The 24,781-nt window shown below is 41.5% G+C and overlaps 1 protein-coding gene across 3 annotated transcripts in view; it reads left to right on the forward strand.

Moving 5' to 3' along the window:
* The window catches only part of ntng2b (netrin g2b), a 74,960-nt gene that overhangs the window by 20,431 nt on the left and 29,748 nt on the right, over positions 1-24,781 (forward strand). For 2 of the 3 annotated variants that reach the window (XM_084935596.1, XM_084935597.1), the window contains exons 4-5: positions 21,348-21,526; positions 22,653-22,682. In XM_084935596.1, coding sequence (XP_084791722.1) covers positions 21,348-21,526; positions 22,653-22,682 — 209 coding nt within the window. Of the gene's footprint in view, positions 1-21,347; positions 21,527-22,652; positions 22,683-23,610; positions 23,809-24,781 lie in introns of all 3 variants that reach the window. The other variant, XM_084935598.1, reaches the window with a different exon arrangement.

Here is a 24,781-nt window from a genome sequence, read left to right on the forward strand (position 1 = left end):
CCTGACCGTATTGTATGTCCCCGGGCCTCTAGCTGTGGCTCTCTGACTGAACCCAGTTAAAAGTAATTATTATTGGTTAACTCTTTTTAAAAACCCAAACTGACCGCGGACAGAGACAGCAGAGCAAGCTGTTTTCCCATCAAACGGTGTAAGATGTTACCTCTGTGGAAAGCGTTTCACTTTTATCTGACGCTGCATTGTCAGAGTGACTGGTCAGGCTCTAAAAAGCTGGCACAGGTATGCGGGAAGTCAGGTACTTGGGGGAGGGTGGGGGCAAATGTTGCTGCTTTATCAATAAATAGGTAACCTGATAGGCCATTAAGTGCAAACGCAGGCAAGTTGGATTTGATGAGAGTGAGGTTGTAAATTTAGATTTGTGGACGCGATGAAAACACTCAGCAAACCGGATCTCGGGCGAGCGCGAGAGGGCGTCTGGGGTAGAGGACAGCCAGAGGTGGGGTGGGGGGTTTTGAAGTGGGCAGAGTGGAGAGAAGGTCAAACAGAGGCAGCGTGGGGAAAGTTAAATTGGATCGGGTTGATAGAATATTATCATAGGATTCAGCGTCACTCACTTTGTGTTGCAAAGTTCTCCCAAGGTTAACTGTAATGAGCAAAAGTACTGACTACAATTGAAACTCTAAGCCAAGGTGTTTGGGGTTTTAAAAGCCCTGGGCTGTATGTTCATTTTACAGGCTATATTCAAACCCCAGATCTGGCCATTTCCATATCATTGATGGGCCATGTGAAAGCCATCTCCAACCATCAAAAGCAGAGTAGCACAGCCTCAGCTCTATCATCATTTACATCATTGAAATCACATTCACCGGGAAGCTTCACTCATAAGCGGAGCTCTCAAATTCTCCCTCATTCATTGGACCTCCTTCTCTCCATCCCTGTTCCCGGTGTTCCATCTGTCAGCTGGAACGTGGCATGGACTATAGCAGGCCGTGCCTGGCCCGTAGTCTACATTATGGATTAGACATAGGGTCATGGATAGGGCCTTTTTAATGAAATAAGCAGCAGGTCGTACAGTGGGTCTTTATAATGGAATAAGGGAAAGGCTCTAAGCTCAGGAAAGAGGCAACTAAGTGGATTAGGGGCCAAGACAGAGAGGAGGAGATGGAGCAGGATGAGGAGATAGACGGAGTCTGCAGCGCTTCTCTCCCCTCGCTCATAATCGCTGCAGCGTCGAGTTCGCTTCTGCCTAACTTCTCAATTTGATTTGATTGGCTTATGGAAGAAGATGACATTTAAGAGAAGCCAAGTAGTCTGAGTGTCTCTTACTTCTCATTGTCAGTGAGCTGAGTAATGGGTGCGATTTGCGCAGGTACATTACAGCACTGATTATGTTTCTAGAAAACATTAACGATCCTGGTATGCAGCTGGGGATATAAATTCAGATTTTAAATATTTGTGTGCACATAATTTGTATCAATGTTTGTAAAATAAACCCATTACTGACACCTCTATCATTTTTATTCAATCAGTATTTTTTTTTTTTTTAAATCTATAGGCTTCTGCAAACTACATAACAAATGGTGAGGGGAGACGTGTCACAGTCATAGACTGTATCCAAAAGATGACCTTAGCCACCATGACATCACCTAGTCAGATAGTGGGTCTCAGTGAGAGGTAAATCCACCTCGGAAACAAAGGGAAGCTCCACACTTATACAGTTTAGTGAGTCCACAGCCACAAGGTAGCTATGTGTTAATGCTTACCCTGTGTTACTGGTCATTATTTACAAATAAACATCATATTATTAAAAAAAAAAAAAAAAAAGAATTGCAATAAACTTGCAGTTGGGACCAAAAAGTAATCTGGGAAATGTTTATTGAACTAATAAATCAAGGGAGTAGAGGTGTAATTTCCTCATAGACAAACTTGTTTCTGTAACCAGAGAAGTTGCCCCCTGGTGGCGATTGCAGAGACTGCATGTTCATTATTATTTATTATATTCATTTTAACACAAAAAAGTAATCAACTAGACAAAGGCCAAACAAAGTTTGAAACATCATTTTGTCAAATACTGTCAACTACTAATTGTTTAATAATTAGCAATATGTTAACAGCCTTTCATCTCAAATAAGGAGGCCCTTGGGCAGCTAAAATATGTAAAGAGTATTAATATCAATACCACTGGAAATACATCTGCAGGCAGAGGAACACAAAGAACGTTCTCTGGGCTTTAAACACTAATTACAGCTGGTAGGCCCAGTCTTGTCTGAAAGGCCCATCTTTTACCAACAACTAATTATTCTCCAATAGTGAAAATGAGTTAAGAGCTGACCGGGCAGGAAACAAGGCACATGAATGCTAATGATATTCAGAGTGTTTTTACATGGTCATGTCGTTTCATGTCTGCTCGACTCATTTATCCGTCGTGTGTTTGTGTTTGTCTCAGTGCCGGCCCCATGCTGACAGAGCTAATGTGCTGAGAGGTTTAAGCTCTCCATCTCCTCACAGACTGGAATAAGCTGGCACAGAAAACTTTCCTGGTGTTTGTTAACATGTTGCTGAGGGAAAGAGCAGTAAAAGGAGTTTTGTGTGAATTCTTTCATGTACTCGTACATCTTCTTCTTTTGTGGTTTTATCAAAACAGCCGTTGCAGCAGAAGTCCTTTGTAATTCTCCAACAAATGGCTTTACTTCTGTTAAGTAAAATGCTGTAGTCATGAATATTATCTATAATGAGATGTGTTTCAACTTTGAGAAAAAAATAGAGGAAATTTAAAGACCTTTTTTTAGGAACGTTAGTTTTTTAATCTAAATTATTTTATTGCGCCTCGTTAGGTACGCTATTCATCACCTAGGAGGAAACGTGCTGATTCTACCAGAATCCAACATTCAAAATCAGTGTGTGTGTGTTTACACTTTGCACTGACAGGTTTCTATTGTACTGATAGGATATCCATGGGCAGCTAGTGTGTTAATGCCATCAGTCAGTGACGTGAAGGGGGAACATTTCTGGTGCCAAATCTTTAGATTCTTTATGAAGACGTTTTAATTTAATCTAATTAAATAACACCGCAAAACCCAAAACGAAACACGACATGGGCAACACGCATTGTGAACGAGCAGAGCGCTGTCTGGAGCAGAGGCTCCTATCTGGGCTTCCTTTCCTCGGAGGATTGTATAATATCTGAGGGGTTGCAGAATGAACAAAAAAATTAATTAACAATAAAGAGCACTTCTCCATCCATTAAACCTTAAAATCAGTTAATCTGTCACTTTAACGCCCCACTTTAATTTCTCTTTGGTACCTTTGAATACAACAGACTGCAGCTTCTTTTATTGATTTAAAGTTTAAATGTTGTTTTTATGTTTGTTTTTTTTAATAAAATTGCATTTTATGGAGGACTGTTTCAAAGAAAAGTTGTTTTCATTAAATTTTTTATTGTTGTTTTTTTTAGGAGCTCTGACAGTGACGTGAATTACAAAGCTAAGAAGTTGTAACTCATTAAAACCTGGAAGTCACGATCCTTAAGTAACCCTGATTAAGTAACCCTGCAGTCGCACTCCATCCTACAGGAAGGACTAATTAGACCCCGAAAGGCTCTCAGTGCTTAATCCAATTGTTACAAAGCTCTATCGTTGTAGTAGAAACATGAATGAGGATGACGGGGCAGGCAGCGGGAGATCTCAGAGGCCTCGGCGTGTGTCCGTTTCCCTCACCGGAGAGCAGATGCCTCTGCTCTGCTCTCTGTTTTTTGGAGCCTCCGGTCTTTTTCATGTCTTGATTATCTTCCAAGGGTGACTTTGACTTTGGAGACTGTCACGCTATTTTTGAATCACACCAAAGTTTCCTTTCGTGTCCTTTGCAAGAGTGAAGGTGAGATGATGGGAGGTATAAGCCTGGATCAGGTGGGGGAGAGGGGAGAGGGAGAAAAGAGGGAGGCAGATGATGGATTAACTCCTAGTTTCATGGGACTAGCTGGGGTGTGTGATTTTGTGATGAATGATGCGAGGTGCGATGCTCTGTAAATATTGTTCTCCAGTTCACACACAGCCACCGCCGCGGTGCACATCATAGTCTCGCATAGTGTCACAGTCTCACCACATACTCGCCGCATTTTCCAACTACAGTTGAAAACTTCCGCATTTATTCTGTTTGATGAGGAAAACTGCTTTGTGCTTGAATACTGCCACCTTTCACCACCCTTCATGAATGAAATACACAGTCTGTGCCTGATGTGCGATGAGGAGAACATAAAGGTGGTGGCTCGTATGTTCGGGGAACCTTCATGCGTGGCCCACCCTTCCTTCGTCCAGACTCCTCCCCTCAGAGTTATCTCCCTCCGAGGCAGCCGAGGCTCCGAAACGGATCACTTTTTAAATCATTCATGAGAACTCCCCCAGAAAAGAAAGGCATGCAGAAAGCTGAGGGACCGGAATGAGGAATGTGTCATTGCTCCCCTCATATGCGATGATTTATGACACAATGGTTGTAACTGATTTGATAATCACAGTTTATTTCCCCTCCAAAGGGAAGAAAGTTATAGTCAGCGATTTTGCCTGTTTTCCCTTTATTCCACGTCTTTTTTTTGTTTCACAGATTAATTTTTTTTTCTTTAATCCCCGCCCTTTTCGATTGATTTCTCTTTTCTTCTTAAACCCTCTCGCCCGTGCTCGCCAACTCATCCCATAACCATCCTTTTAAATTCACAAATACAATAAAGAATACTCCCCACCATGCGCCAGCATCACGCCCTACCCAGCATCTGGTGAGAGGGGAATCTCTTGATACCGCAAGCGTGCTTTAAAGCTGAAAAGCATGCTGGGAATTGAAAGTGGGAGAACATGAGGTAGAGGGAGGGTGTCCTTGGAAAGATGGCTTGTTCTCAGTCGGCCACATTAATTAGCATCGCATTATTACAGGCGTGGCGTGCTCAAAAGCACACAGCGTCTTCGCTCCTGGAAGGCGTCTGTCATTACTAACATGTAGACAGGTAAACAACTCATCAACTGGCGCCTCAACGTGAGAGACAATGTGTGTTTGTCTGCGAGGAACACAATGGCTCACACTGTGATCAGCCGCCGTTTGATGTCGGAGACTTTCGCTCTTACAGCAGCATCGTCCCATCATGTGCCGCGGAGTCTCAAAGTTTTCAAACCAGCAAAACAAGGCAGCAGAAAAAAAGAGACTAGAGAATAAGAAAAATATTGAGTTGTTACAGCTATTAATGATAATTAACACCTTCCACAACCGTCAGGCCAATACTGTTGATCACATTAAGTGATTAAGTGAGAACATCCATTCATTTTCTTAATTGCGTATTCAGTTCAGGTTCTCCAGGGGAGGATGGAGCCGGTCTCAGTTGTTACAGGCTGAAAGGAGGGGACACACATGCTGGACAGGTTGTCTATTGCAGGGTTTGGGGAAATCCATTGGATAGAAATAGACTTTAACCTGAAATGGCTCTAAACCACTACCTCCAGACCTTTCAGCTGTACTGCAGTCTGCAAGTTTTCACCTTCTCAATAATTCTCAGCACTTTTCTGACTTTTTTGTCATCTGCTGAAGACTCATCTTTATCTGCTGATGTAGCCCAGCCAAAAACTCTATAACAAGATATTGTTCTGTCAACTGTGCTTTTCAAGGTCAAGAACTTGCTGCAACTTCCTGCTATGGTAGTGAAGGAGTACAGTTTAGTAAATAGCTCAGTTTACTGACCAGTTTCTCATATATTCCTTGTAAGTTTTAATTAGCTGCTAAATACACGAAGAATAAAGAATTAACACCTTTTTTTCATTTATCACATTATGCTAAGCTAAATTATTAATCATAATAATAATTAATCTGATATTAAGTCTCCAAAAATAAATGAGAGAATATTAACAAAGTTATATATGCTGCATAGTGTATTAGGGTTAATTAATGCAATTTGTACAATAAGTGACAAATAAACACAAGCTTCTTTCAGCTACTCTCTCGATTTGGCCAAGAGTTTTACACCAAATTCTCTTCTGACGCAACAGTACCAAGGAGTCTTCCCAATCTCAGTTAAGTTAATTTGCTCGGCAAATTGGGTTAACCTGTACTCTACGTACCCACGGATAAATAAGTAAATAACAGCCTGAGAAGCAAGACTGGGTAAGAACAGAACTGATTTATGCTTAAAGCCAAGCCAATTTGTCATGACTAAATATATGCTTAAAGTTTAAAAGCAACATTTAACAGATTACTTTGTAAAAGATTAAAGTAATAGATTAGACAATTGTTGTAATTGACAGCCATGCTTTATTTTTCAAGCATTAAAAAGAATCATGCCACTGTTTTGCGTGGCTTGAAAAATGTACAGCATTCATAAAGCACTTGATATGGTTTATTTCTAATCATTATCTCTATTAATAAGAATCTTATTATAATGATTGTAGGAAGTGTATGCATTCATTTCTGGCTCTCTTCCACAGAGTCTTATAATCCGTCCCCCTCCGCTCACAGCCAACCGGTCGTGGCAGATGACTGCCCTCCCTAAGCCTGGTTTTGCTAGAAGTTATTTCCTGTTAAAAGAGAGTTTTTCCTCCCCACTGTTGCCAAATTCTTCCTGACAGGGAATTGTCTGATTGTTGGGGTTTTCTCTGTATTATTGTAGCATCGTTACAATATAAAGCACCTTTAGAGACTACTATTGGGATTTGGGCCTGTATATATCAAATTGAATTGAAAGGTTTCTGGTGATTATCGCCACCCATATATATCATTCTGTTATGTTATGTGTTCATAAACAACCCAGTTTCTGTCATTTGGCTACATACAGTGGGCTAGCAAAACCCTAACTTCGCCAGTAGGGTTTAGGGTGGGGTTTGGGGTTTTTTTTGCATTAATAATAGGAACAAGTCACCTGTGCATCTTTCAGTGCTACAAACTCATGGAGAGTTGCAAGGTCGGTCAAAGAGTCGTTGTTTGTTGAAAGAGTCGTAACAGCAAACGTGACTCCTTCTCCCCGAACTTTAACAAATCATGTTTTCAGGGGTGCTTGGGTCTTATTAAGACCACCCACGCGGGCTCCCCTGTAGTTTGTACACTGCTCCCCATCCCTTTCAATATTTCATACAAAGTCACCCCCACCACACAAGTTATGCCCAACATCCTCACATATTTTACCTGAAGTGACAAGAGGAGGACTGATCAGTGAATTCACCTGCTCCAAGTGAATCTTTGAGGTCTTTATTATGCTTATGAATAGAAAATACTGTGCCCTTCGATAAAAACGCCTTCATGTTAAACCTCCTTAAAGCAGAGTTCATTCCATTTATTGCAAAATTATGCTGAGAATTTGCCTCAAAAGAGCATCATTATGTATATAGTTTAAATATGACTGTAATTTCATTCAATTCATTTTTTTCCTCCAGTAATTCATTTATAGAGAGATTATTAAGCAGAATATAACAATTACTGAATAAGCGACACAGTTTCAGCCACTGCTTAGAGTGCTATTAAACACTGTCCTTTCTTCTTCTTTTTTTAACAAGGACCCCCAAGTTTTACTCTTTGTGCTAATTGTCTTGCTAACTGCACTGGTGGGGTTTTGAAGCTCTGCTTTCCTATTTCCCCTTTCTCCTCCTCTGTTCCTCTCTCCTCATCTCCTCTGGCCTGCGGCTTGGGTAGCTCTCCTCTTGCTATGACTAATGATGTTCTTTCAGTCTCAAGGTTTTAGCAGGATAATTATATTAACCCTTGTCCTCTGGATGATCCCAGCTCAGCTCCTCTTCCCCAGGCATTCTCCCCTCTACGGTCTCGCCGGAATTAGACTTTAACACATACGCACACACACGCACGCACAGAAACACAAATTGCGCTGTAATACAAAAACTGTTTGCATTCGCGCCTGTATGTTTGCGTCTGGTGTGAATGCACATGTTCAAGTTTTAGTGACTTTTGGGGGACTTTTTGCAAACTAGTTTTTTTTTCTGCTTAAATGAAAGGACATGCACCTAACAAAAAGAAAGCATGTATAGTAAAGTAATTAGATGAGTGGCTAAACACGGGTAAAAGCCTGTGGGTGTAGGTTTGCAAATGTGTTTGCACAATGCTAATTTCTGAAAACAGATTTGTAAGTGCATTCATGGTTCAAGTTTCAAGTTCATACAGCGGGTATATGCCATCAGAGAGAAGAGATCCACATATGAGTTTTGTGATATACGCAACAGCTTAAAAAGCCTAAAAAACAACTTAAAGATCCTGCAAAGATCTATATCGCCCTTGGGGGTTTCAGGACTCTGCGGGGGACCACACAACAGGAAGAACCTTGCATATTGTCCCGGAGTTTCTGTTTCTTCATCACTTTTTCACCCCCCGCCTCCCCACAAACGTACACACACCCAGCTGCCTCCCTTCATCTATTAGGTCATCTTCCTTGTTTATATCTTAAATAAAGGAGGATGTATAACGACTCCCTCCCTCCAACTCACACCCAATTTCCTCTCTCCCCAGGTGTTAGTCTTTGCTGTAGTGCTCATTAAAACACATTCAGCAGCAGTAAGGACTCTGCAGGGAGGCTGCACTCTAATATCCAGCACAGTCACACGGCGAGCTCAAGACAACCGGGGGCCAGCTGGAGCAAAAGGCTGGACTCTCTCTTTAGTGAAAGAGGGCTTAAGATGCAGTGACATGTCTGCCTCAGTACGACAGTGTCAGCCAGCCTGCATCATTCATGCTGCATCATGCATCATGAATATTACAATGCTGGCATGCAGGCTCTTAAATTACCACCTGCCAAGTGCCAAATGCCAGTAAAATATGTCTTGTGTGTACGAATTAATAAGGGTCACCCATCACAGTGGTCACTGACTTTTGAGGGTGCATCTATTCATGGGTGATAACATTCAGCATATGTTATTTATAGTGCAATAACTTTTCATCAGAATCATGTAGAGACGATCAAACAAAGAAAACAAAACAAAAAAGAAAGTAAATGGCCTGTATTTGTATAGCGCTTTACTAGTCCCCAAGGACCCCAAAGCGCTTTACACAACCAGTCATCCACCCATTCACACACACTGGTGATGGTAAGCTACATTGTAGCCACAGCCACCCTGGGGTGCACTGACAGAGACGAGGCTGCCGGACACTGGCACCACCGGGCCCTCTGACCACCACCAGTAGGCAACGGGTGAAGTGTCTTGCCCAAGGACACAACGACCGAGACTGTCCAAGCCGGGGCTCGAACCGGCAACCTTCCGATTACAAGGCGAACTCCCAACTCTTGAGCCACGATCGCCCAAGCAAAAACGCTGATGTGGGGCTTTCTCATTTCTGTCTCTATACTAAACACAGAGATTAGTTTAACTGTAACTAAAGCGCGTAAAGGAATGAATGACAGTTTCAGGCTGCATTTCTAATTGTTTTTGACGCAGAATCAAAAAATCTAAGATTCTACTCAGCAGCTTCAAATACAAATGCTATTAATGACTTTTAATGATGTCACATATTTTAAGCTTTTTTTAATGTTATCATTTTGATTCATTGTCTAAAGGGGTTGATCAGTCAGCACAGTTGGTTGATGGTTCTCATCTCAGTGTGTCAGGCTTTACTGTTCGGTCACATGTCCCATGGCGCTGCACTAAAAAACACAAGGTTTTCCTTTTCATCAGTGCCGTCACACACTGGCCCAACTGGTCACGGCAGGTGTCTGCCTCTCTCTGAGTCTGGAGGTTTCTTTCTGTCAAAAGGGAGTTTTTCCTTTCCACTGTCGCCAAGTCCTTGGTTGATTGTTGAGGTTTCCTCTCTATTATTATATAAAAGGCCTTAAGGCGACTACTCCTGTGATTTGGTGTTGTAGAAATTGAACTGAACTGAATTCAATTAAGCAGTGTAAGGGGTGGCAGTGGAGTGACAACTTCATCAGCCAGGACACTGCAGTTCCTGTTGGGAGCTTTGCATTTTAAAACTTTGGTTCACTTCTGATTCTGCTTTTGCTTTCTCTTGTTCGGGTGCTTTGTGAGGTTTAGGAAAAGACTGTTGCTTGAGTTAAGACATTTCTGTCCACAACATTAACACTACATGACTGAAAGGAAGCTCACGTATACCAGTGCATTTAAATCTGATGTCAGATGTGTTAGGAGATAGATTTATCTCGGTGTTGCCATTGTAAGGTTTCAAGGTGTGTCATGATACCAGTGCCTATGAAAACATCTGCAAGACGCTGGCAGATTTGACAAAGTGGCAGTATTTGATGCCTGGTGAATGACTGATGTATTTAGGGCAGAGGCAGGCAAAACATGAAGGTGTCAAAAATGCCAGAAATGATTATGAATACAGCAAGAAAAACCAAAACCAATTATTTTTTTATCTTCTTTTCTCTTCACCACACAATTTTCTTCATTCGTTAACAAAAAAAAGGGCCAAAGTTTGATTTAAATGAAATTTTGAAAAGAAGAAGAAGAAGAAGAAGAAAAACCAGCACACCAGCATCAGCAAATTTAATTTGTTTCCTCACTTGCTCTTTACTCCATATCCTTCCCCTGGATATCTACATCCCACTTATAGAAGCTCCATGGGGACCCTGCTCCTGTTTTGGAGCTATGGATGTAGTCTAGGGTCTGCTATATTCATGGCTTTACTAACACTTTTCTTTTCTAATACGCAAAATCAAAAACTCGAAACGATTACAGGGGGTTGCCAGGGTAACAACTAAGAGCCTGTACAGTTTATAGATGTACAGTATAATGAGTATTGCTTACATGCCCATTAAAGCAAACTGCATGTTAGAGAAGGGAACTGAACATTGGCAGCGTAAATGATTTTCTTACAGACCACAAATTTTAAGAAACCAGACAATCTCCTCCTGGAACCAACTCTTAAAGCAAGTTATATATTCAGTGTTTAACTGAGTAAGAAAGTCATTTACAAATTGTGACCACATAAAGTATCACAGGAAACAGCAAAGGAAATAAAAAGCAGCATATTAATTACCTCTGCAGAGTGAAAGGCCAGCTAAAATGGCAAATATTGGAACCTGAATTGTTCCAATGTATATCTCTGTCACTCCTGGCAGCCTCTGCTTTGCTCAGGAGAAAAGTCCTCTGAGGTCCCGACTGGAGAACAGGATGTGCTAAGGCTCCATTATTTAGATGTTTGATGCTGTGCATATAGTACATACTTCAGAGAGCAGGTACCTCAAAGTGGAGCTGGAGTTAGACTGCTGTACTTTACATGGCCAAACCTGACCAACTGCAGGGCTGCTCTCAGGTCCGAGCACCAGCTAGGGATGCATGCAATAGCCATTTACTGTGTGCTGTGTTAATAATTTACATGCAGGCCTGTTCCCAAGCAATCTCTCCCTGTCTAACTATCCCACTGTCTAGTGCATAATCACTTGTTTTTTTTTTAAATTTAGAGCAAACTGTGCTAAAATAATGAATCACCCCAAAAACGCACCAGGGAGGTCACACGTCCCAAAACACTGCACTGTAGAAACACACACAAACACACAGTGTACAAATTCACACAGGGTGTGGATTGCAAAGACAACCAAGGTCATTCCTTTGAATAATTTAAAGTGTCTTTTTGCCAGACTGTTCACTTCAGTTTTTCCCAGTGCCAAAAACATGCAGTGACCTCTCAACAGTGAACATATTTAGCAAGTGGTGCATGTGTGTGTGTGCGTGTGTGCGTGTGTGTTACAAAAAATGGTAGCCCATAAACATATAGTTCCCGAGGCCTTCCCCTTGTTCGAGTAGATGTTCTTTTTAAAAACCTTTCTACAAAAAACCCGCAGGAACAAAACAAAAAGTTCAAACTGAAAAAATGGAAGGCAGGGAAGGAAGGATTGATTCCGAAAATATATCTAAAGCATCTGTGTTTTTTTTTGCTGTCAACAGTTTACATTAGATAATGACCGATAAAGTGCTTGGGAGGAATGATTTGTTTAAAAAGATGTCATCAGCTCTGCTATTAATGTGAAAGAGTGGGAGGGACTGAGAGAAAACATGTGAAAGAACTGCTGTGGTTGTGAAAAGAGGCAAACTGTAATTCCTGCTCACCATCCAATAGCAGGGGTGGTCAGTTATAGATTACCTGTTTAGTCTGGAGCGAGAGTGGGAGCACACGTGAAGTGGATGGATGGATAGCTGAGCGGGAGGAAAAAAAAGATGAGGTGTGGTAGAGAGGAGAGGGAACGTTTGAAGAAGCTTGTGGCGCTACGGAAGGTTGCACTCGAGGAAAATCGATCCTCTCCCTTCAGAGAAAGAAATTTATGAAGCTGGAACATAAACGCAGTCATGTCCAATTAGCTGCTCTGAATTTACAAGCCGAGGCAGGGGAGGAAGTGGGAGGGGACGTGGTGATAAAGACTTCAGCAGAAGCCAATAAGGCGTGCTGTTGATCAATGATCTACGCTTCATGGAACTCCCACTTCATGCTCGGTTGCTTCCTCGTATGCTTGGGATGCACTGTGCCGTAGGACTTTCCTGCAGCTGTCATCGTCTAGCCAGGGGAAGGATGCATACGACGTGTATGCAAATACGTTTTTCCACAAAGTCATTGGTATTTAGAGCTAAACACAGCTGAGTACAATCAAGAAAACAACCAACAGGAAGTAACACTAGAGACAAGATACAAGGGACAGAAGGCTTGAAAATGTAACAGGAAATGAATACCTGAACCACTGAATAACTTAAAGGAAACAAACTGTAACACAGAAAACACGTGAAAATACTGCCCTTATCTGCCCGTGTGAATGCAAACAGTTTAGAAAAAGCACACTTTTATGCATGTGATCATGATAAGAACTGTTTAGAGAACTAAAAAAATGTGTTATGTGCTACGAATTGACTACTTTATTAGCCAGTTAAATTTTGAAGGTACATCTATTACCTCTGCCTATAAATTAACATTTCAATGATTTCATTGTTTTTCTTTAATTTTTAAGTTAGACTGAAGATGCCCTTCACTCTTCCGTTTTTATACTCAATCCAATCGGTCTTCCAAACTATTTGTGATCTAACAAAAAAATATATATTCAGAACATGTTTTAAACTCTGATTCAAGGGGCACAGGAAAAACAATTTGTAGACTCAAACCCATCAAATATGCATCATTCTGCACAGAGAAGGTCAAAGATTTAGACACAATTGACAAAATCTAAATTACAAAAAGTTTCTGGACCAAACTACGAGCTCAAAACCACAGAAACTGAATCGAATTTGTACAAAATCTGGCATTGTAGACAAACTGCTGGACTATTGCATTCGTTATGATTATAGTGCACTTCTCTGCCTCTTTTATCAGCCCTGTCACAGAAATTGTGTTTATGTAATATCAGGATTACACTTTTTAATCAACATAATGAGGAAATCTGGCGAGCTGCAAACTAAATCTATCAGTTCACTGAAAATGTGTTTCATTTGTTGGATGCCAAAATATCCAACACTGCAATACAAACACAGTTTGAACAGTAGCATAAGTGTACCACGTAGTATAATTACACTGTTTTATGGGCACAGCACATAAAACACTTGCCTGAGGTTACTGAAATGTGCTTTTCTTTCTACAATTTAGCTAGAACCACAATCATAATACAAATGTAATTTATTATAATACTTAATACAGCCACACATTATGTATGTCCATCTACCTCATTCCAGTGTGGTATATAAATAAACAGATTCATAAAGCAGTCAGTTTTGTCATTATCTTAATATGATTCAGGTCTCTCTGGATGTTAAGGCTTTCTGTCTCTGGCAAAAAGGCCCTGACACACAATGCCTATTAGCCTCTCTCTCTACTATTACTACAGCAGGTTGTTTAGCCAGTTGTGAGTTTTCCGGTTTCCAGAGAGGGAATAGTTGCAAGTGTCGAGTGGGCCTTCTCAGTGACGGTTGATCGAACAGAGAGTGGAGAAGGAGGGAGTCCTCCTGCTGGGTCAGAGCCGTATCAATGCGGTCTGTCATCACAGGTTAGAGCACGTCAATGCAGACCCTCCCTCTACTCCTCCTCCAACTCTCACCGCTGTAGTCGGAGAGGCAGGCAGACTGTCAGGGCTTTGACACAACTGCCCTACTCCCTGCTGTACTGACTGCTCAGCCCCCCACATGGTCTAAATCCCCTCTATTTTCTCCTCAACCCACTCCTCTCAAACACATGTCCGCAACCCAATTTAGTCAATGCACTCTTCGGTGAACACTGATGCGACTGGCTAAAAGGGGAACATACGTAAACTGACAGAAGGGGGAAAGAGATGGAGGATAAAATGGGAAAACAGAGATCAAGAGCCAAAGGAAAGCAACAGATACTGTGGGAGAAGAGTGCAAAACAGAAAATAGGAGAGAGGGAGTGATAGCGGTGTCCCTAGAGATGAATAGAGGAATATGCTTCAACTACAGTAAAGAGACAGATAAAGCCCCATTAACTGCTGCTTCCAGCTGCTTTCTCAGGCTCTGCCACCACATGACTCCCCCTTGATGTTTGTTTATCTTTCGTCTTATTTATTCCCCTAATTGCTGCGTCTCTGCTGTCTAAAACAGGCAGTCTTCATATCATGAAATACACATGGCTGACATGACTTCAGACAGACACGCTGCAGGGAGAATGGACAAAGACAAAGTCAGACAGGGCTGGACACAGATGCACATAGAGAGATGTAATAATTATATGACCTATAATAACCACCAATCTGCAATATATCTGAAAATTGTTTCAGGGTAACCTGAAAATACCCTGCTCAAAAAAATTAAAGGCACATCAGATCTCAATGGGAAAAGAAACATGTTGGATATCGACACCGATATGGACTGGGTAATGTGTTAGGAACCAAAGGATGCCACGTCGTTTGATGGAAATGAAAATTAGCAACTAGGGCTGGGCTATATCATACTGTTCACGGTAATACCGGTGTAATGTTGGGCAATGATAAGAAAATGAACGAAATCACGATAGAATATGGGTAAAACGCGCATGCGCAGTGCCTTTGTTTACATACGCACATGGCTGCGACGCAGAATGAGAAGAGCGAAAGCAGATCATTGAATGAAACGGATGAACCAGAATTGGTTTGTAAAAATGCTGCAACTTCAGTGGTGTGGGACTGGTTTGGCTTTCGTAAGTCAGATACACAACAAAGCACTATTTTTGGTAGAGCATGCTGGCGGGCCGTCGTTATTACCGTGTTTTTTTGGAAAATACGGCACACTTAAAATCAATCCTTTGATTTTTCTGAAAATCGACAGCGCCCCTTATAATCTCGTGTGCCTTATGTATGAATTCTGGTTGTGTTTACTGACCTCGAAACGATTTTATGTCGTACACGGTGCTCGAAAATCTGTCAAATGTTTCAGTACGACTTTGCTAAGCTACGAACCCGCACCGCTTGATGGATTGTCGGAGCATTACGGCTATCGTAGGCAGGAGCCTCGCGGAGTGATACGTGCTGTGCTTCAACGTAATATTACCGTATTGTGTGTGTATAACCTCTTTTTAAGTTTTGTGGATATTATACATGGTTATGTTGAGAATATGTCAGCCAATTTCCACTGGAAATGCCTTTTGGTTAAACTGTCAGCAAGGATTTGCATTTGCACTGCAAATTTTTTATATAACTTTAATGCACTTAAAAAGCTGCTTGTGTAAGTGCAAAATACATTGATGGGTTGTTTTTTTTTTTGCACTAATAAAGTTGAGGAGTTGTAAAGTATTTTGTCTAGTGTCAGTTATATCGTCAGTTATATCGTTATCGCAGATTTTCAAATGTATATCGTGATAGATATTTTTGGTCATATCGCCCTGCTCTATTAGCAACCCACTGATGCGGCAGGTTAGTCCATTTTATGAAATGTTATAGTTTTTACAGCCCCCACGTGCTCGTATGCATGTCTGACAACGTCAGGGCATGGTCCTAATGAGAAGACTGTTGGTCTTCTCCAGACCCTGCCAATACTCGTATTCCACCAGCTCCACAGTGCTGAGGACATCCCTCATGCAACATTATGAAGTCTGCCTTTGATTGTTTGGTCAGAGACATTCCCTGCTGGTCATTTTGTAGCTCTGGCAGTGCTCATCCTGTTTATCCTTACACAAAAGCGCAGACAGTGGTCTTGCTGATGGGTTAATGACCTTCTACGGTCCTGTCCAGCTCTCCAGAATCTCCTCCATTATCTGTGCTGGGAGACACAGCTGGCAATGGCACACATGCCATCCTGGAGGTGTTGGACAACACGTGCAACCTCTGTAGGGTCCAGGTATCGCCTCATGGTAGTGTAGGTTAATGGAGTGTATGTAGATAGCTCCCATGATATGACATTAGCTGATATTTAATAACCGCAATTCTACAAAATAAGTTTAAATCCAACTAAATAGATTTTCATTTCCTGTTTTCATGGCCAGGATGTAGTTAGGTTGTGTTATTTGGAAACTTTGGCGATATATTTATAAAAGGGAAAGTCTGGACAAATAAGTGGACGTATATGAATCAAAAGCTTAAACTCTGCTGTAATTATTTTATACTGCAGAGCTTAATGTATATAAATTGGATGAGTTTGTCACTAACAACTCAAACTGTAAAGCACCAATTTGCAGGAATCAAAGCACGCTAATTTAGAAAGCTAGTGCATCATGCACTTCAGGTGGTGCAGAAGAAGTCACAGCTAGTTCATCAAGCATTTTCTTAACTAAAAACAGTGTCACACAGCCCATGGTTTGTTGGGCAATACATTTTCTGCTCACGGTGTGTTAACATCCTACAGCAGTCAGTGAACTTCACTTAACATAACACCAATTTTGTTTATATCCTGTATTCTCACCAAACACAAGAGAAGTCTAAAAAAAGTCTGTGTTTGTTCATGTTCATTAGTAAGCAGTCGTCTACTTTCTGCTTTAGCTGGCACACTGCTGCCTAACTGGTGCATTATGGCCTCATGTAGGTCAGCAGAGTTGTGTAAAATTATTGGCATGTCCATGCATGTGTGTGAGAGAAGAACAAACATGCAAGGGATCACATAAGCATCAAAGAAACCAAGACTACCTTTAAGGCAAAATATCCTTAGATATCATAGCAGCTAATTAAATGTATGGTTTCTTGTATAGACCGGAATTCATTTGCATTCTTTATTTTTCCCCTGTTCCTAGACACTCTTATCACCCTGCTTTCTCTTGCCCTTCCCACTCTCCTCCTCCGCTCACCTTCTCTAATTTCATCTCCCCTGTCTCTCCCACTCCAAGCAAATAGACTGTTGTGATGGATCCAGCTGTCCCATCTTAACTTCCTTCAGCTCAGAGCTGATTCTCCCACTTTGATGACTTTGCAGCGAAGGCAGACATCTTGCACATTAACATATGATTGTGCCCATGTATTATTTGTGTGCGGGGGGACTGGAGACAGGGATCGGGAAAAATCCCAGTGCAAGCTGTCATCCGAAAGAGAGACAGAGAGAGCTACAGGAACACTGCACTTGAAAAGTCAAGAGTGTCAACATCATTCATGCGGAAAGAGTGCAAGGCTAGATGTACTCCGAGTCTTCCTGGGTTGTCCTGTGTGGAAAGAGTCAGAAAAGGAGGTCAAGGAGATGAAGCGTCCGAGAAAAAGTTTCAGCCTGTGAGACTCTAAGGCTTCCTGAACGCGAGTTAATTAACAGAGAATTTTGTTAAGATGAGAAAGCAAGTGATATTTCACAACTCGAAACACAGACCCACACAAACACACACGCAGGTTTTTGTGCTCTCCAGCTAAGTGACAGAAAGAAGGCCATTTCTGATGGTATGAAGCCCGTGAGCCTGAAAATGCACAGCAGCATACCTAGAAACCGCTCGCTCTTCCTCAGCATTGTGTTTAATCTCCAGCTTCTAGGTTTTGGACTCAGCCCGCTTACATTTTCAAGATGAGACAGATGAGATTTATCACTGAAGATACAGGAGATGAGAAGTAGTGATATGTTCGGCGCTGTCAGTCACTCAGTGCCGGCATTAGTCACCGCGCCTCAGCTTCTCTGATCTGTTGTCTGTCATCGACGCTCGCAGACAAATGCATCACACGAAGCAGAAACACACACACAAACGCGCACGCACACACTCGTCTCATTTGAAACACGTTCGCTCTCGCGCACGCACCGTTCTCTCCATGAAAAAGAGATGTTCAATTTCCGTCTTTGCTAAGTGGACAGCTCGTGTCCTTCAGGAAGCAGGCAGTAAACAAGGCCTTGTTGGTGGATGGATTCTCTGTGGCACATCCTGTCAACTCCTCCAGTGATCGGAGAGAAACTGAGGTAATCTGCGCGACTCTGTGTAAGACTCATGGTGCAGATCAACTGTCTCGATTTCTTTCCGTTTTAAGTTTCAGTCATCATAATTCTGTCCCTGTCATATTTTTGAAAGTTACCCGAGATGATTGAAGTAGTCATCTCGTCAGAATACAGAGGCCATTCTTTGAATATTTGATGCAGACGGATAGGTGTTCACTCCAGTGGAACAAACTAGATTGGAGTCCAGTCGCTCATCTGGAAAAGGCTGTAATTTAAAGTCGTAGCTGCCGAGTGTCCTTAAGATCCTCATTTCCTTTTTTTGGCAGAACTTCAGCCTCTGGATCAGCCCACCTGGGCCCTGTCCTCTGCTGAGGTCAATTGCCCAAAGGTGCGCACACACACACACACAACCACAGAAGCACCTACGCTCAGATGCTTGAATTTCACCGGCACTAATTGCAAACAATAATTTGCTCAGAAATGACGGTGTCAGAAAGCAAGTGGATAAATAGATTATCAACAGTTGTGGCACCTTCAGTGTACTCTGATTTATTTTCTCTTTAAAGTCCAGACTTAGTTGGGGGGGGGGGGGGGGGTTTGAGAAGGGAAAAACAACATTAACATATACTTTGACTCACAAATAAATAAGCTGATAAAATTACAGTATGCAGATCTCATAGTACCATATCACTCAAATAGAGTACGCCACTCTCGGACTGCAGGCTTGCTTGTGGTTCTTAGAGCCTTTAGCTGTGTTTTATGGAACCAGCTCCCAGTTTGACTTCGGCTGTGGCAGATGGCTGCTCTTCCCTGAGTCTGAGGTTTCTTCCTGTTAAAGGGAGTTTTTCCTTCCCACTGTCACAAAGTGCTTGCTCATAGGGAGTTGTCTTATTGTTGGGTTTTTCTTTCTAGTATTGTAAACAAATGTTGTTGCAAATAACATTGAATTAAACTGAATTCAGTCATTGTTTTTGATTTTAATTAATTTCTGATTAAACTAATCAGCTGATTCCACTGTTACTATAGTTATATATTAATATTTGCAGTAATAATTTGTGTAATGATCGCAGCGTAGTAATATCTTTACAATATGTTTCGAAAGATATTAAAAATATGGTAACATACTTTTGATTAAATGCTTTCATGAGTGCATTATTTAAATTAAAAGGGGGTACTATATGTTCATTTTACAAACGTCATTGGCTACTAGCAGTCTAATATAGAGGGCCATTACTAACACGAATGATGTCATGAAGTGAAGATCCACACACTCCAAATAACTTCTAAATAACATTAAAATTGTAAATAATGTTCAAATTCCCAATGAAAATATTAGTAACAATAAAATAAATCCACATAGATGCCATACTAACACTAGCCTACCTTAGGTCTCACCAGTAGTTTGATATGCACCAGTGATCCATGTCAGACTACTGGCTACAGACTACTGATGCATATCAGATTACTATCAGTGATGCATCACTCTGTACTGGAATTCATTTAAATAGCAGTACAGTCCCACTGCTTTTTTCTTTGTTTGTTTGTTCATTTTTTAAATTGCCTGGCAGCAGTTTTGTGCAGATATCAGGTGTGGTGTATGGGGGTCCTTAATAGACCAAACTGAGGTGATCTGTATTTTATGTAGGTGTGCTCTGACACTATATCACCAGTAATTAATACTGAAATACCTTCAGGCATTATGTTCCATACAGGGCTCCCTTGTTTCAAGACAATACAGTAAAACATGTTATGTTTGTTGTTGTGATTTGTGTGTTTGCTACCTGAAGACCCTTGTAAAGTTCAGTAAAAGTTCTGATGACTGAGGGCTGCTAAACGCTACCAGTTTCTATTTGATTTCATGTTATTATTATGGTAAAGGATCTTTACTCTGTTCCAACATACACAGTCACTGCTATTTTGTTTTGTTATCATTTTCATATTATTTTCTTCTGTCTGTTTTAGTGCTTATCCTGTTAGTGTGATTGAGACGTCTGATACTTTTATACTGAGAGTAATCACAACATTTTTAAAAAGGGATTAGTTAATTTGATCCAGCTATTACACTGATGTGCTGGCAGATTATCCCATTGTTACAAACATATTAAAAATACTACTACGATCACTGTTCATTGATTTGTTTAAATGTGAAAAAAAATCATGAGTCAAATAAATTAAATGTAAAAAATCATATGAGTACTTATTACTCATATCTCATGTGTTCTACTGTCAGTTACTTCTCTATTTCATATACTATTATACTACTGGCTATTATAATCATATTAATGCTCAGATGTCCTGTAAAGTGGTAGTACTAAATATTGTACAATGTGTGACAAAGGGCTAATAAAATTTCCAGGAGTACAGATCGACCTTTTTAAGTTCCCCCACAAGCCAAATATATTTAGTTTAATATTATATGTGATTAAAAGAAAAACCTCACCTATGACTTCTTGCACCCAAAAAATTTGAAATAATGTTCTGAGAAGATTATCAAAATAGCTGCTGATTTATTTTCTATCATCTGACAAACTGATGAATTAAGTGTTTTTGACTCAGTTGGGACTTTTGTTACCCGGCAAGGTTTTTTTTAAGCAGTTTAATTCATTGCTGTCACTTTAGACAGTCAGTGTGAGTACAGCTGCCAGTAAAATACAAAAAAACAGAATCAGATGGACTGGCAACTGTACAAACTTTACCAGCAAACATCAAAATAGAAATGGGCGCTGAAGTTCTGCCAGTACTTTCTGAGAAAGCACTGAATACATTTGAGAGCAAAAACAGAGTTAAGTAATAAACCTATCACAGTGACAAGTCTCAAGGGCATCGTGATTTTTTAACTATGATTCTGCTCATCTCGTTTGCTTGGTACAAGTGCGCCGGCGAGGCCACACTTAGTTGACTCTTTGTGACGTCCATGCTGTAATTTAGAGTATTCGCTAAACAATTAAACACAAGAACAAGAAGTGTGCGGCGTGTCTGTGCACAGGGAACTCAGCAGTCCACAGCTGCACTTTGGTGAACATGAAAAATGTTCCTTTAATACAGAGTATGATTAACACTGTGACTGTAACCTGGGTGTGATTACAGCTTATTCCCGCAGCTTTATACACAGTCAGCTCTCACACATCACATGAACATTTTGTCTTACGGGTGTCCGTTCTATTTCTGTTTAAGGTGTAAGTGTAACCTCCACGCCTCCCAGTGCCTGCCAGATGAGGATGGCGGGAACCTCCAGTGCCAGTGTGAACACAACACCACAGGCCAGGACTGCCAGCGCTGCAAGAAGGGCTTCAAAGCCAAGTCCTGGAAAGCAGGTTCCTACCTGCCGGCACCCAACGGAACCCCCAACACGTGTAAGTTAGAAATAACATCACTGACTCTTTTTAATAACACCTATCAGCCTTCTTTATTATAATAGAGCTGCACAACTGTAAGACTACTTTTTACGAAAGTGATGGAACATGACACATTTTGTCTTAGAATGAATATAAACTGAGCAATCTGAACCGTGGCCTCCATCGTTGCCGACTTATGAAAGAGGTTTTCTATCACTCTGACGTCCTGCATGAAAGCAGGCTGGAAAAGAAAGAAAAGGGTGAAGAGGCTAAGTTGTTGTCACCTCTGTGCAGAGAGCACATCAGAGCCGTGTCATGACGTGGGAGTGTGTGGGGAGGAAATCCTCTCAGAGTATAGCCAGCTACAGTAGCTAGATATGATAAAATAATAATCTAGGGCAGCCCCTCCCTAGCCTTTCTCCTTCCAAACAGACACTGAGACACTTAGGAGCACAAGAGATGCACACAGAAACCAGCAACTGCACACCTGTACTTGTGCACATGCACTCACACTCACACACACACAAACACACTGCAGAGAATGGCTCTATTGTTAGCCTTTTGTTTTAAATCCGCCTGACATTTCCGACCCAGTTCTAATGGTACCGACGCAACTCCCGAGCCCATCGCCCATTTTTTCCTTTTTTTTTTAAACTGAATCCCATTAGTGGAATTTTAAAAATTCAAATGTTTGCAGCTCGCTCCGTCGAAATGCTACACAAAACGGCCACGGCTCACGAAAGAGCCTCTACAGATTGCATTATGCATGCTCGGGCTAGGCTAACTGTTAGTACAATCTCGGGGAAAAAAAAATATGCAAGAGAGGCAAAAGTTTTGATACAAGTGTAGCAAAGTGGTAGCGCTCTCTTAAAGCATCCATATGTGATGAGCGCCGGTGAATATGGGGATTAGAGAGAGAGCAGCAAGATAAAATTAGGAAGAATGGAGGAGGCGGGTTCAGTAATTACTTCAGGACTTTGAGGGGTAGTCCAAAACAAGCCTTTATTTTTGCAGAGCAGCTCTTTAGCTCTCTCTGCCACCTGAGTCTGATGAATGAGGCAGAGTCAAGTCTTTAGGCAAACTGAATGCATAAATAAACAAGCTCTCATCTCATATCCTCTTCCCTTTTCTTATTCTCTTTCAGGTACAATTGCTGGTTCCCCCTCTGGTTCTAGTAAGTAATAATGCAAAGCGAAGCAGAAGAAGTGCTATTCCACTCTGCTTCTCTCCCTGTCTCGTCTCTGTCCCCTTTTTGTTGCATTGTTTTAACCCCACACCTCGCCATCTGGATCTCCTAAACCCCACCCTGCTCTCTCTCTTTGTGATGTTCAGCTGGCTCTCGACTCAGTCATTCCTCTTCCCCTCCTCTGCATCTCCTCTCCTCACTTGCTGCAGCTCGGGCCCCGCGTGCTTCATTATTAATAGGCCTCTCTGTCGCCCATGTCCTTTCATCCCAACACATCACACTAACCTGCACAGGAGGATTTCTTCCACAGTTCTGCTGTTTTTTTTATTTAGACTAAAGACAGTTCTGTTGATGGATTGAAGAAAAGGGCGATGAGAGAGGGCTGAGTGAGAGAACGGCGGGTGGATGGAGCAGAAAAGGGAGCTGAGCGAGGGAGAGAGAGAACGAAAAGGGAGAGAAGGATGTGGGCATATGTTAGTGTGTTGTAATGCAGTGTGATTCCGGGTGAGGAGCGTGGGGAGGCAGGAATAAAAGGGAATTTGATTAGGGATTCTCTCTGTGGAGAGACTCGCAGCCTCCGAGCTGTTAGACAGAAACGATCGGCAAAGTGGCAACATCAACCCTGACAGCACTGGGCTTTTCTCCACATGGCCCAACAGTAAAGGCTGATGCATGGATAGACTGAGCAATTGGACTGTACTGCAGAAGCCTTCTTTTTTAAATGGTCTCCTCTGACAGTTAGACACAACTGTGTGGTTATTTAGAGAATGAAAAGAAAAAAATTGGTGTTATTTATCAAAGAAAATAATGATTCTAGCTAATGGGATGATTATGGGTTCGGTTTTCCAGTTTCAGCCTACCCACACATTTAGCTTCTGTTTATTAATGGAGATCTGTACTTGTTGTTGCCAAATAGCCACAACAGGAACTTCATCTAGGACGTTTACCGCTCCCAAAGCTGATGACGGGACAGAGGTGAAAGCTGGAGTTGAAACTAAGGGTGAAACTGAAGGTGAGGGCGGGGCCGAGGGCGACGTGGAAACAACCACAACCATCTCTGAAGCTCAACGCCCCCCCGCTGTTACCCACAAACCACTTGGAGGCCTTCAGGAAGGTGCGACAAAGTAGATTAGGAATAGGTAGATTGAAAGTTGATGGTTTATACTTTTTCAGTATGTCCTCAATATGATGCAAAAGCAGTTCTGATGAGCAACGTGCCTCTGTGGTGTTAATGCTTGGCCTGTCTCTAATGGTAATGTTAAAAGCTGGTTGTCTTATCTTGAGAGCAAGGTCATCAAGGTCATTCAGAGTTTATTCATTCAGATTGAATGATTTTTGAGCAGTCCGGGATAGATGTGAACATTTCGGTCAGCCGCCTCGATATACTGTACGGTAAAGTGGCCTGTAAAGCACGGCTTGCTTTCATACTAAATTAAATCCTGCTATTTTGGTAAGCAGCAGACCTCTCATGTTGTACCAGGAAAGCACTTAGAAAGTGGGAGGAGCCGTGATAGTTTTTTTTGGTCTTAAGGAAATCCATTAAGAGCATGTTTTGAACAGCGCAGCAGTTTTGTTGTTTGGCTGACGACAGGAACTCAAAGAATCCACTCATTTGCTTTGATTTAGGTGAGCCTGACAGGAGCTTTAACATTACATAAACAGGACTACAACCCTCAGAGAGCCTTTTAAAGTCCTGTTTGAAGGACACAAACTTTACAGAATATCTCATGTAGACTTTTAAATTTACTCATAATGCTAAAATAAAGCAATACAATGCATTCCCAATGGGGTCTCAACCTACAGCTTCTTTTATTATCATTTACTTCATTCTTTTTCTTTCATTAATCAGACAAAACCCAAAATACTGAATTAACAATTGGAGAAATGTTTTGCAATGAAAAAAAAAAAACACTGAACTGAGGGATTGAACCAGTGTTATCAGTGTGTTGTTTTACAGACTTTGTTTGTAGCAGCCTGTTGCAAGAACATAAAACGTGATGTGATACACGGTGGAGGCTGTGTCATGGTTTGGGGCTGCGGTGAAGTCAGAGGTGTTGAAGATCTTGTCAATAATGATGGAATTATGA

Source organism: Perissodus microlepis, chromosome 7 (assembly GCF_051167445.1).
Source record: "Perissodus microlepis isolate ML-2025 ecotype Zambia chromosome 7, ASM5116744v1, whole genome shotgun sequence".
In the NCBI taxonomy this organism is placed as follows: domain Eukaryota; kingdom Metazoa; phylum Chordata; class Actinopteri; order Cichliformes; family Cichlidae; genus Perissodus; species Perissodus microlepis.